Below are 12,925 nucleotides of genomic sequence, written 5' to 3' on the forward strand. Positions count from 1 at the left end.
TACAATTCTGTCTAGTATGTATTTTTTATCTACTACGATATTCATGGGAGAAATAATTTTCTTGGAGGCTGCAAAACTAAGGATCTTAGCCTTAATATGGAGCACCATAGGCTACAGACTGCAAGAACAGGACGGTAGAAAATTCGCTGATCTCTCCCGGCTTTGCAGCCAAACAATATTAAAAAAAAAAAAAAAAAAGTACCTACTGTGAATCTATGTCAGCATTTCATGTTAGGCCGTTTTCCAAATGACACTTTTTATACACAAAATAGCCGCATGACAATTCTGCCGTCAAAACCTGCGACATATTTTTGTGATCAGCAATTTACATTCTGTCAACTTTGAGGCTTTCTAATTCTAAGTGCCAAACAAGTATCAGTAGTTTTTCATACTACACAATATATTGATGTCTTATGAACAAATGTATTCTAATCAAATCTTATTTGCTGTTAGTAATCCATATCTGATTTTCAGTAACATTAAGTATATGTAAGGGATATAAACAACTAACTGTGAATTTATTTCAAGCAGAATCAAATTTCTATAGGCTATAGGCCCAGTCTGTAGTTTAATCACAATTTTTAATGTTTTATTTCAGAGATTGATCAAACAAATGTATTCATTATTTTTATCAGACTTGTTGTGTTTTTCAAGTAGTTTTGATTAAAATGATAACAGTGCAAACTGTATATTATGCAGGAAAAGATTTTATAGTCATATTTTCATGGTATGTATGTTTTTAGATATTGGAAATTTTGTAGTATATCTGTTATTTTGCCAGATAGACTGGTGGCAGGGAAAAGATGTTACATCAGACAGGTAAAACTCAGGGAAATAAGCAGAAATAAGAGTGTGGGAACACTGACTAAGGTATGATAATACACACACTATGTCTATTACACATATTTAATAAAAAAACTATAGTATTATTATTATTTTGATTATTTTAATGATGATGATTTGTTTTACCCATTACTGGGTATATCGAGCCCAGGCAATCCCACAGTGGTAACATCCCTATGCTTGCCAAGGCAAGATAATTCTGTGATGATTTACCATTGCCTTCTGCGGAATGGAGGTGAAGGGGACATCACAAACATCCAGTCCTCAACCCTGGGAGAAGGTTTGAAATATCTCCTTCCCAACCGTGAATCAAATATATGAATTAATGCTATTCTTTCTGAAGGTGCAAACAAACAAGTTAAAATCAAAGCATCCATTTGGAAGCTTACAAACTTAAATGCAAAATACTAATTACAAAATGCCATGGTAATTGGAACAAAGTCTAGTTATTTTACTCCAATTGCAGGCATTTTGGGGTAAAGTACAGTGAAAGTATTTGAGGAACATTACTTGGTATAAAATGTTTTATTTGATTGAGAGAGAGAGAAAGAACGAGAGAGAGAGAAAGAACAAGAGAGAGAGAGAGAGAGAAAGAACGAGAGAGAGAGAGAGAGAGAAAGAACGAGAGAGAGAGAGAGAGAGAAAGAACGAGAGAGAGAGAGAGAGAGAAAGAACGAGAGAGAGAGAGAGAATGAGAGAGAGAGAATTAGAGAGAGAGAATTAGAGAGAGAGAGAGAGAGAGAGAGAGAGAACGAGAGAGAGAGAAAGAATGAGAGAGAGAGAAAGAACGAGAGAGAAAGAATGAGAGAGAGAGAAAGAAATAAAAGATGTTTCATAGTGCTAGATTTAAATTTGCTATTAAGAGTGGTAATTTGAATGAAAATAATAGTATGTTCACCTTGAAAAGTTATATTCAAATACAAAAACAGTAGGTAATCATAATTCATGGCTTGGTAATTTATGATAAAATACTTATGGAATGATTTTGTAGCATATATACATTAGTTTTTAATTTCTTTAAATGTTAAAACTTAAATATGTCTGGTTTATTAATGTATTTTATGTTATCTGTTTTAATTTTTACAGTGGGTTGAAGAAAGTTTCACCAATTTCGAAAAAGGAATCAACTGGCGGTCTTATGTTGTTTGTGATGTGGCATACAACAATGTGAACAACTGGTTGTGGACACCATTTATTGAGCGAGGCAATGCCAACAGAATTTACATTGAAATAAAGTTCACCATCAGAGACTGTTCACTTTTCCCTGGGAATGCTTTGTCCTGCAAAGAAACGTTCAGTCTTCTCTATTATGAATTCGATGCTGCGACCAGAGAACCACCCCCCTGGGAACCTGAGAGCTACAAGTTGATAGGTAAGTTCATATCAAACAGTTATTTATTTTTTTTCATTTAATTGTACTTTTAGAATACATATAGAAATTTGACAGTAAAGTTATTATTTTGGATTATGTAACAAAACTTTAATTGAATTTGGGCTTTATTTTAGCTGTTCAAATCAAGCTTTTTATTTCAGGTTCGAATTTCACATGCATGTTCCTAACTTTTTGTTTGTGTCATTATTTTGCTCTAAGGGCTATTTCTGCAATTTTTAAAATAACACATCTCTTGCATTAGTTGTTCTGTCACAAATACTTTCAACAGATTGTTACATTCCAGCTTGGACAGGCTAAGCAACCCAGAATAGTAACACAACACTAATCATTGTAAAGTTTATATACAATGACTTTGAAATTCGGTTTTTAAGTTCGTTTGTTTGCCAACATTGAGGATAAATTATTCTTTCAAGAAAGTAGTTTTTTTTTTCTGTTAGAGTTTCAAATAAGAGATTTTTTTGGACATGTGGATCACAACTTATGTATATGTAGGTGATTTTATGCACATTTTCACTGTAGCTCATCGCTTGATTTTAAATAAAAAAAATCCCTTAGTTAAGTTCTTAACCAAGGTACCATATCTTGTGGATATGTCCCAGGAGTCACCCTGGGCCGATGCCAATGCCTCGGGAAGAATTTCTAGTTTTAAAAAAGTCCAAAAACAAAAAAAAAGTTTACTCTGTGGCCTGGCCATGACCAACAGGCATGAAATCATCTATTCATTAAATATAAATTCATTTTTGTGAACTGTCGACAACACGACCACACACAGCGACAACTATTTGAACAACCAAGTTGCCTTCCCTTAACAAAGGTGGCAACAAAGGGAAGCAACCCATTGGGTCAACCGGCCAATCACAATACAGAACCAGGTACATGACCATATAAGGAAAGTGTGTTTCTAACATTTGTTCCCTTAAAATTTGGAAAGTAACATCACACCACAGCGCGGCAAGTCCTGATTTGTGAGACATCGTCCAAAGAAAGTTCTAGTTCATTGCTGCATAGTTTTCCCAACAATGCACTAACTTGAGGCATGAAAAAAACTTGCTGGCAACAAAGTGTCGCGCCCATGTCTCGCCTGTGTGTTCCTTTCTTTTTAAACCTTCTAGAATGTTACAGTCTCACTAACCAGAAGATGCTTTAAAATTGCAAAAAACCTAATTAATACATAAGTTAATTTTAACTGAAAACATAAACTATAGTCAAAAAATTAATAATAAAACAAACTACATTCAGCTTTATGTAAAACCTAACCCAAATTATTAATAATTAATATTAAAGCACAATCAATATGACTTAAATGCCTATGCATAATAGAAGAAACACGAGTATAAATTAATTATGAAACATTAAGAAAACATCAACATAAAACATTCTCAGTTAAGGTGTCATTAGTAGCAGGAAGCAGGAATTGCTACGTTACAAGATATTCACTAAGTATAATATCCATTGAAAATATTTGTGACAGAACAACTAATGCAAGAGAGGCATAATGTTAAACTAACATAAATAGGCCTTAACTATTGTCAGGAGCAGGAAAAATTAACATATTTTTTTTGTATTATTAGCATCTATTATTTTATAAATCAGCGTCTATTATTGTGAAATTAGTATTTCTAATCCAACTTAATTCATTCTAAATGTTTAATAACTAAATATTCACATATAAAATCATTGCCTACAAATTACCCTCTAGTTCAGTTTTGTAAGAAATCCCTAATTTTTTCATGCCTTCCTAGATTAAATGGCAAAAATAATGGCAACAGTTCCGATACCTCTAAAGATTAAATCACCTTCTCCATGGGGGCCATTCCCAATACCCCCAATGGAGTCAGGCCCACAAACAGCTTTCATAAAATTCGTAGCATCAATTGTTTGTATGTGAGTAAATTATGGTTGTGTTTCAGGTCGTATTGCTGCTGGGGAAGGGAGATTCAACACGAATAGTGAAGTGATAATAAACACAGAGGTTAAGTCGATTCCTGTGACCAAGAAGGGTGTATATTTTGCTTTTCGAGATCAGGGAGCATGTATATCACTGTTGGCTATAAAGGTATTTATTGTAAAATATTGTTGTATTTTCTGTTAGTGATTCCCTAGGTCTCTCTTTTTAAATATTTTAATATTAAAAAATCTTTGGTCAACCTGTCTTGCTACCATAGACATTTAGGTTGCAGTAAAAACATCAGTACCTACACAGTAATTCAGTATCTGATGTCATTAAGATAGGCACATACTGGTCATCATCACAGCTGGGCTCAGTGATCCACATCATATATGCTGATGGGAATTGGCGAGAGGGTAAGAAATTTGTATGGTCCGTATGAAGCGGATGACTGACTGACGCAGATGATATAGGGTACCTTTATGGAAATTCAAATGCTCCGAATGCAGTATGCGTACTACCTTAAATAGATTTGATTGGTGCGATTATTATCATTCTTGCTTTGATGACCAGTGTACATCTTCCTTTATGATGCACTTTTTCAATACAGTGTGTGGTTTCTTATTTTAATGCTGATTTAAAGTTGGAAATATTAAGCTAAAATAGATTGTCACAGTGAAAGCTATTCCTTAGTCTATATCAATCATATTCTCATATTGTTGTGCACAGGATTCATACATGTATGCAAATATTTGTATATGTGTGCAGTTATACACAGATGCATGCATGTTAACAGGTAGGTATACATTTTTTCTAATCTCCCTCTGCTCCAGTTTTCTTATAAAACAAGATTTTTATACTAAGATCACTTCTTGTGTTTACTGCATAAAAGTTTATTTTATCAATTTTTATAATTTTTTAATGGCTGTTTACTAACATTTCCTGCCAGCATATTTCCAAACACACACATACACACCTGTACACTAGGAGCTACACTGTACTAATCAATATTTGATGTATTGTTCATGGCAACCTTTCTCTTGTGGCCAAGAAAGGGATGATGCCTTATGGCTAACCTACAGCATGACGTAAATTAACTAATGAACTCAAAGGTTATACCTTTGTGGTTCAGAACCCATTATACTCAGGAAAGTGCAGTTATATTTCTATGTATAATTGGGCATCATAAAAATTTGAGCTAACTTTCCAGTTCCATGTTTGCTTTGCTACACATTCTAGGTGTTTCCTTGGTTCTAGGCCATTCTGCCATAATGGGACTGTTCCCGTTGAAGAGGAAACATAGGTACCTGCAAAAAAAATGTTTATGAAAAACAATATAAATAAGCAAAAAATAAATAGTATTAGTTTGAGTCAAAATTTTTTATAATTTATTTATAATACTTGTTGATTATTGTTCTATGATAAAGATAGTAACACAGTTTCATTATTATTGTTATATGATAAGATAGTTACACAGTTTCATTATGTTAGTCAAATTTATATTAAAATGAATGACTGGTAAGTTTTATGTGAAAAAATAATATTGCAATACTACATATGTCAAAAAATCTTTTTGCCTCTCATTTAGTGTTATACACATTCTTCTGCTGCTTTAAGTTGTTTTTTGCAGGGATGTTAGCTTCTTACTTCTTGATATGTACGTAGTACTATTTTATTTCTGTAATTTCTATATGTTTAATATTTATTTGCAGGTGTACTACATTACCTGTCCAGAGGTCACCGTAAACTTTGCCCATTTCCCAACAACACCAACAGGCAGGGAAGTAACGTTCATCGAGCAAGCTACTGGCAAGTGTGTTTCAGATGCAGAAGAAGCTGATACACCTACCTACTTGTGCAAAGGTGATGGGAAATGGTACTTGCCAAGTGGAGGATGCAAGTGCAAAGCTGGGTTTGAGGCTGACCCAGAAAAACAAACATGCAATGGTAAATATCAATTTTCCTTCCTGAGGATATGTTAAGGAGTGGTGCAACGAATGTCAATTTTTAGGCATTCACCAGTGAGAATGCGAATGCACATATAAATATTCAGTTTTCAAATCCTGGGTTTGTATGAATTGTTGGCACGAACGATGCTTGCCCTAGCATCACTCGCTAGTACTACAGGTGAAACCCCCACACATTTATTACCACTTGTATCTTATTCTGGTAATTGCCAAACTGATTCAAAATAAGCAGATTGTTTGTTTGTTTATGTAACAACAGATTATACCTATTACCTTATTTTAAAGTAAAGGCGATAAAAGATATAATTGCAAGGTTATCTTTGTGAAAAAACTTTGTGAAAAAACTTAAGTTATTTAAAAAAAAATGTATAAGAAAAATCTTTTCTAAAAAAGACTTAGATATAAATATTTTTAAATCTGTTTTAGTATTATTTTGACATTAAAAAATATAATTTGTTTCTGATATTCACATTTGAAAAATATTCACACGAATTTTGCGAATGTGAATGTCAAGATAAATGTGAATATTTGTGAATGCGAACATTCGCTATATCACTAATGTTAAGGTTGTAGGCTATTATAAACTTAACTTTTTTTCTTTTCCGGCTAGATAGAGTCTGTGTGCTGCATTTTACATATTGTTACATTTTATTTTTTGTAGACAAATACATATGTATATTTTGAGATTTGTGATTTGTATAAAATTGAATACTTGAATTTTATTTTATTTTTTTGTGTGTTTTAGTGTGTCCACCTGGCAAATTCAAGCATGCAGCGGGAGATGAACGTTGTCAGCCCTGTCCAGATCATAGCAAGGCTCCAGATTATGGCTTCTCTGAATGTCGCTGCGACACACGCTATTATAGGGCAAGCAAGGATCCTAAAACCATTCCTTGCACACGTATGTATAAAATAAGGTTTTTGTATTATTTTTTAGGAATTATGTTTGCTGATAGCTGATATACTAATATAACACTATTGTTTCATATACTTATAAATGTATGTAAATATTTTTTCCTTAAATATACATCTTGTAAGTAGTTAAAACAAGATTGATACACAATTAGTATGCCACTTTATGCTGTACTTTCTTTGGCAAAAAAAAAATAATAAATGTAAAACTGTTAGATTGAGATAAAGGTAAGTGTTTGTTAGTGAGAATTTGTTTGAGTAAAATCCACACTTGGTCATAATTCCAGTTACATACAGTGCTGAAAATATTTTTATATGGGAGAAAACTGTAACAGAACAGCTATTACACCTATAGCAAGTCAGAAATTTTAAGTATAGTAAAATGTCTTTAATATGGTATACTATGGTTCAGCACATTCTGTACTCCAGCACCAGACAAGATGCTCATGTTCAGATTATTTTTGGATTGATTCAGTCTGTTTACCCTGGCCGCCAGGTTGCATTACTGAGCTGTCAAAGTTGTTAGTGTGCCTAGAGTTTACCGCGTAGCACTCCAGATGTCCGGCTAGCTCAAAATTGGTCTAGATTGCACCTATATAAGCACTTGAAAAAGTTTGATGGAATGTTGAAAAAAAAAATACTTAAGTTCCCAAAATAAATGTTACTCACAATGATTTACTAGTGAAATAACGTCTCTTGGACACAAACTGATTTTTACTGTTTTTATTCATCCTTTACAAAAAATTTTAAATCACAGTGGCCACCTATTCCGACCACGTAAATAAATGCATATCAAAAATACAAACTAGTCACACAAAACCTCTACACTGACTCTAAAACACAAATTTATTGTTGTGGGTACCAAAAGTTGAAAATTATATATTGTTCATAAGTAATTCCTGTGGTTGTTTGCAACTCACAGTAGAAGCCAAAGTACTCATTCTCAGAACAATGAAAAAGTTACTCTTATCATCTTTGTGGGCTGTTACAGACAACTGTAGCCAAAATTTCTAATTTAATTACAGAAACAAAAAAGGTTCAATATATACTGTAACTCCCTAACTACACCTGTGAAATTCCCTGCCTCTACATTCTTTGTTGAATCTGAGCCAACGCCCAACACGTGACCTCTCTGTACCTTGTACACATGCTTCCGAGAAATACAAGGGTGCTCATGTGATTTAATTTCCAGCCAATCACAAAAATGCACATAAAAAAAATCAGCCAATCATGGACACTTAAAAGAAGCAACTTGAAAAACTCACGAGTCTTTCCCATGCAGAGGCACTGTCTGTCTTTTTCTCTCAAACTTATATGACTGATATATAACCATTTCATCAGTCCAATTGTTCTATAACTTTCTAGAACAAACCCTGTATCCACATATTTACGAATCAAAGAGATACTATAATCAAAAATACTGTAACTATACAGACCTCCAGTTAGATCACAATGCATGAATATTTGAAGAATTTTTTTGAGTGCCAAGAACCATTTCAATTCCATAGAATTGTACTTGTACATCGACATCATCAAAATCAACATCATCATAATCATCAACAACATCATCATCATCATCATCATCATCAACATCAACTGTTTCCAGCCTGTGGCCGGGTCAGCCAAGTAAAATGCCTCTATATTCCTCTGTCCTTCCACCATTCCTCATTCTTCGCTTTATTTCAGTCTTCTCCTCTCTCCTGTACTCCTATCTGCTCATCCCATCTCCTCCTTGGACTTCCTTGGGGTCTTCTTCCTGTGTACTTCAATGCCATCATTTTCCTAGGCAGCCTCTCTTTTCCCATTCTCTGAACATGGCCATACCATTTCATTCTTGCCTTTTCTGTGATGTTAGTCAAGTCCTGTACTCCTGCTCTTGCTTGCCTTATCTCATTCTTTATCCTATCTCACCTCGTAACTGACAATATACTCCTCATAAAACTTCATTCCTATTGCTCTGATCTTCCCAGCATCTCTCTTATCTACAGTCCAAGTCTCTGCTCCATACGTGACTATGGGAACAAAGTAGGTAGTAACTTGAAGATTGCCTTGCCTAAATAAAAGCTGTTATGAATAATGTTTGTCAATTTATTTTTCTCTTTACCAAACCCTCAACATAGCTGCCATTTTTTCACAGTAAACTTTACATCAATAAAATAAAAAAAAACTCATAGCACAACTTCGGAATACACATTGGTTAATTTCTTGGGCATGACATTTAAATACAGTTCATTTAATTCAATCTCACAGTTACTTGCGACGCACGACACAAATGGCTTACAGACCATTCTTGCTCTCCCAACATGAACTCATTCACTATCCTCCCTTTATTGTAGTGTACACTAGCTTTCCTGCTAGCCTTCTCAAGATTCTCCACCATTGTCTGCTCAGCACGGCCACCGATTGATCAAAAAGGCTCCAACGGGGCCCACACTGCCGCCTGTGGTCAAAAACTTCTAATTAACAGTCCAAAATAATGTTAGAAACAGTGTGGCCCAGACCACAGGCGTGAAATTCTTCTCAAGACTACATAATATGTTAATTTTGCGAGCTGCTGCTCACGCTTCTACATACATACTTTCGCAGATGCCATCTAACATGGCGACTTACGACTACAACTTCTTGCCAACTGGGACAAAGAACTGCACTTGTAACAGCATCAACAACCAACCACAGAGTAGCTTACAATTTTGACCAATGACAAAACACTTTTTAGCGGTGAAAACGGACCATGATTCTTTTGGACTTCGCTCACAATTCACATCACGTGATCTAATTTTCCATGCAAAAAATATATCGGTCTTTCTCTAATCATGTAACTGGTAAAACTATTGCATAAGCATGTTTTTAGACATAGAACCCTAGAAAATGATGTAAAATAAATACGTGAAATCAAATAAAAACTTGAATGAACAAGCAAGCAAGCTGATGTGTGGCACTCTCATCCTCGTGCGTTGGCCAGGTGCGGCTGTCCAGCCTGCTATGGTACAGACGGGGGTGGGAGTCCATACATTTGTAGTGATAGCCTTGTAATTGTCCATGTGTGTTGTGCCCACCATATAAGACTAATGTCGGTCAGTAGGCATGTTACAACAAATAAATAAATACAAATAAAATTAAGTAAAAATAACTTAAAGCAACTTTTTCATGATAAACTAAAAAATTTATTGATAATGTTAATCAAATGTAAATTATGTTCATAAAACATATTGCAATTGCATGAATACCTATCAAAAAAATAAACAGTAGTTATTTACCTACATAATGATAGAAAACCTAAGGAAGCTTCATTTATGATTATAAAAAAATAATTCATCTTTTATAAAGTCATTAATAGTGGGAAGGGCAGTAACCTGGGTTGTAATATTATGTGAAAACACTTAAAAATGTAACTACACGAATAAACAAACAGTTAAAAATAACTTTAAATGGCTTATGCATTATGAAGCAAGTAAATCATCAGGAACACTTAAAAAAAACACTAATTAATGTAAATATCATATATCAACATCAAATATACACATATTTCTCAAAAAGTATAAATAGCTGTTATTTAAATGATATCAAGAAACCTCACAAAGTACGGAATGTTATCAGACAACAAAATAATTTGTTACTCTAATTACACAGGTCTGCAAAATTTTTTTTTGAAAATTTTTTTTGTTAATTGGTTAATATTTGTTTTAATTGTCTTAAAATTAATAGAAAACGGTATTCATATGATATATACCACGTCACATTTATCAGATTTAAATGATATAGTATTTGAATACTAAAAAAAAAACATAAAATTTAATAAAATGAATGAGAATCATTTTAGAATATTTTATAAAGTTTTATTAAGGCTTATTAGGCCCTCGGCTACGAGGATAAATTTCCGATGCTAACACATTTGTTGGTCGTTTCCAGAAACATAAGGCAAGAATGAGAAAAAAGTTCAACTGTTGCCTGTAAGATAGCGCTTCAGTCGCACGCCCATCGGCCAGATCATTTTCTGCTGCCTCCGTCAAACCTTTCCTCCTCCCCACCTCCCACCCCTCCCGGTTCTTATCTTTCTCTTTGACACCATTCTCTCGTGTTCACAGCCGATTATCAGAAAGTGACGCTGGGCTCGCCCCCTCCCTGGTTGTCGCCCTCTCCGTTGTTGCCAAACTGCATACGGAGCGATAGAGTTGGAGTGCAGTCTACGGCATTTTTGGTTCTGTCAAAATGCCAAAGTGGCGCAAAGATGTTACGAAAGGGCGAAAACGTTCAAAATGCTCTTTATTGACGTGACAACGTCTAATAAATCAATGAACGCCAGCTGCACGCACGAAAAAGTGTCCCATAACGCACATTGTCCCGTTACGCTCATTGTGCGCTTGCGCCGCATCTATCTCTCTTCCACTCGATTGGAACAACCATCGATTTGACATTTTCGAGGCACATTAAACTTGAAACACTCCCATTCGTTTCCTACTATTCCTATCATCGTCCTATCCTTAACAGAATAACACAGATTGGAAGAAGTTAAATAGCAAACATGTATAAAAGTTATAGGTAAAATAATCTCTTCGTTAAAGTAATAAACATATTTGAATTAATGAGTGCAAATAAAAGTAAATTTATCAATTAAATTGTAGATTTCATTTCACTCCTTTGTATCCATACAAAATAGTGATAATTCAATAACAATGATTCAATTTATTCATAACACTATGCAATCATTTCATCAATGTTTTGTTATGACGTCATGTTAAACTATCGTCCGTAAACCGACTTTACAGACAACCAACTTTTTTTTAATTAAGAAAATGAATAACGGTGTTAAAAGTAAGAAATTGTTGGCAAATTTGGTACAGACATCAAGCGTGGAGAAACACGGGTGAGTTAAAGCAACACCTATTATTAAAAACAGTTAGACAAATGGGTAAAGGTCTCAGGAACATTGTAATTAAATGTTTCTTAATGCCTAACGAAAAAGACACATTTCCGTAGAACAATCACATATCCAAAAATTAATTTATTCTGGACTAATAAGTAGGGCCATGAAGTTCGCGAAAAAATTTGAATGCCCATTAGACCGAATAAAGGTATGCCCACGCCAACGGTTTCCTCCTTGTGACTGCTGGCCGCCTGCAAGAGAAGACAGTCCTATTTCACCGTGCAGATCAGAACGCTTTTTCTCCCGCACTGGATGGCTGTGATTCATGTACTAATAGTAAGCATGTGCTTAAACGAAACTGAACCAGTCACGAAACATAGACAATACACACAACTGGCTTACAGATATTAAGACTATAATAGATCTCAAGTTCTACTGGACAATTGATTAAATTTATGAGCTAGCAAACATTTGAAACGTAAATTTATTTGTACATTTGTATCGGTGTCTCATCGCATATGCGTACCCAGGAATTTTTTTCGGGGCGTGTTCTTAGAGATTTTTAAGAAAAACTGCATTAACACCAAAAATTAATTATTTCTTGAGTAAATAAATAGAATAGTCTCAAATTTCATTTTTTAACCTGGGTTATTGTTGATAAATAATTTGTATGTAATTTTCCTTTTAATTAACTTAAGTAAGTTCACATTATAATATTAAAATACCTACAAAACCCCCCAAAAAGATATATATGTATATATATAAATAATTAGTTAACTTAACGAATTTACGTATTGAAAGTACAGTTTAAGGTGTATATAAAAATGGTCACTTTCTGTATTGTGATTCAGTTTATACAGGAATGGTGTTATTTAGTTATTCGAGTTTAAATAATAAATAATTCTCTTTGGCTAGTTATGGCTCTGTAATGCAAGTATATTCTTTGATTAATTTTCATAATTGATATATGGGCGCCACCCTTATGCACAACTTAAATCCCTTAATAAGTCAAGGCTGATATAGTGTGGTACATAAGAGAAAGATTAAATATTCTCACA

The 12,925-nt window shown here is 34.0% G+C and overlaps 1 protein-coding gene across 7 annotated transcripts in view; it reads left to right on the forward strand.

Moving 5' to 3' along the window:
- Window positions 1–12,925, forward strand: part of LOC134529311 (ephrin type-A receptor 4) — a 396,457-nt gene that overhangs the window by 264,863 nt on the left and 118,669 nt on the right. For all 7 annotated transcript variants that reach the window (XR_010074530.1, XM_063363232.1, XM_063363230.1 and 4 more), the window contains exons 5-8: window positions 1,930–2,215; window positions 4,147–4,292; window positions 5,837–6,071; window positions 6,837–6,992. Coding sequence is in view for 6 of the 7 variants with exons in the window: in XM_063363232.1 (XP_063219302.1) it covers window positions 1,930–2,215; window positions 4,147–4,292; window positions 5,837–6,071; window positions 6,837–6,992 (823 nt within the window). In the remaining variant the exon portion in view is untranslated. The remainder of the gene's footprint in view (window positions 1–1,929; window positions 2,216–4,146; window positions 4,293–5,836; window positions 6,072–6,836; window positions 6,993–12,925) is intronic.

The sequence above is a fragment of the Bacillus rossius genome, chromosome 2 (genome assembly GCF_032445375.1).
Source record: "Bacillus rossius redtenbacheri isolate Brsri chromosome 2, Brsri_v3, whole genome shotgun sequence".
Classification (NCBI taxonomy): domain Eukaryota; kingdom Metazoa; phylum Arthropoda; class Insecta; order Phasmatodea; family Bacillidae; genus Bacillus; species Bacillus rossius.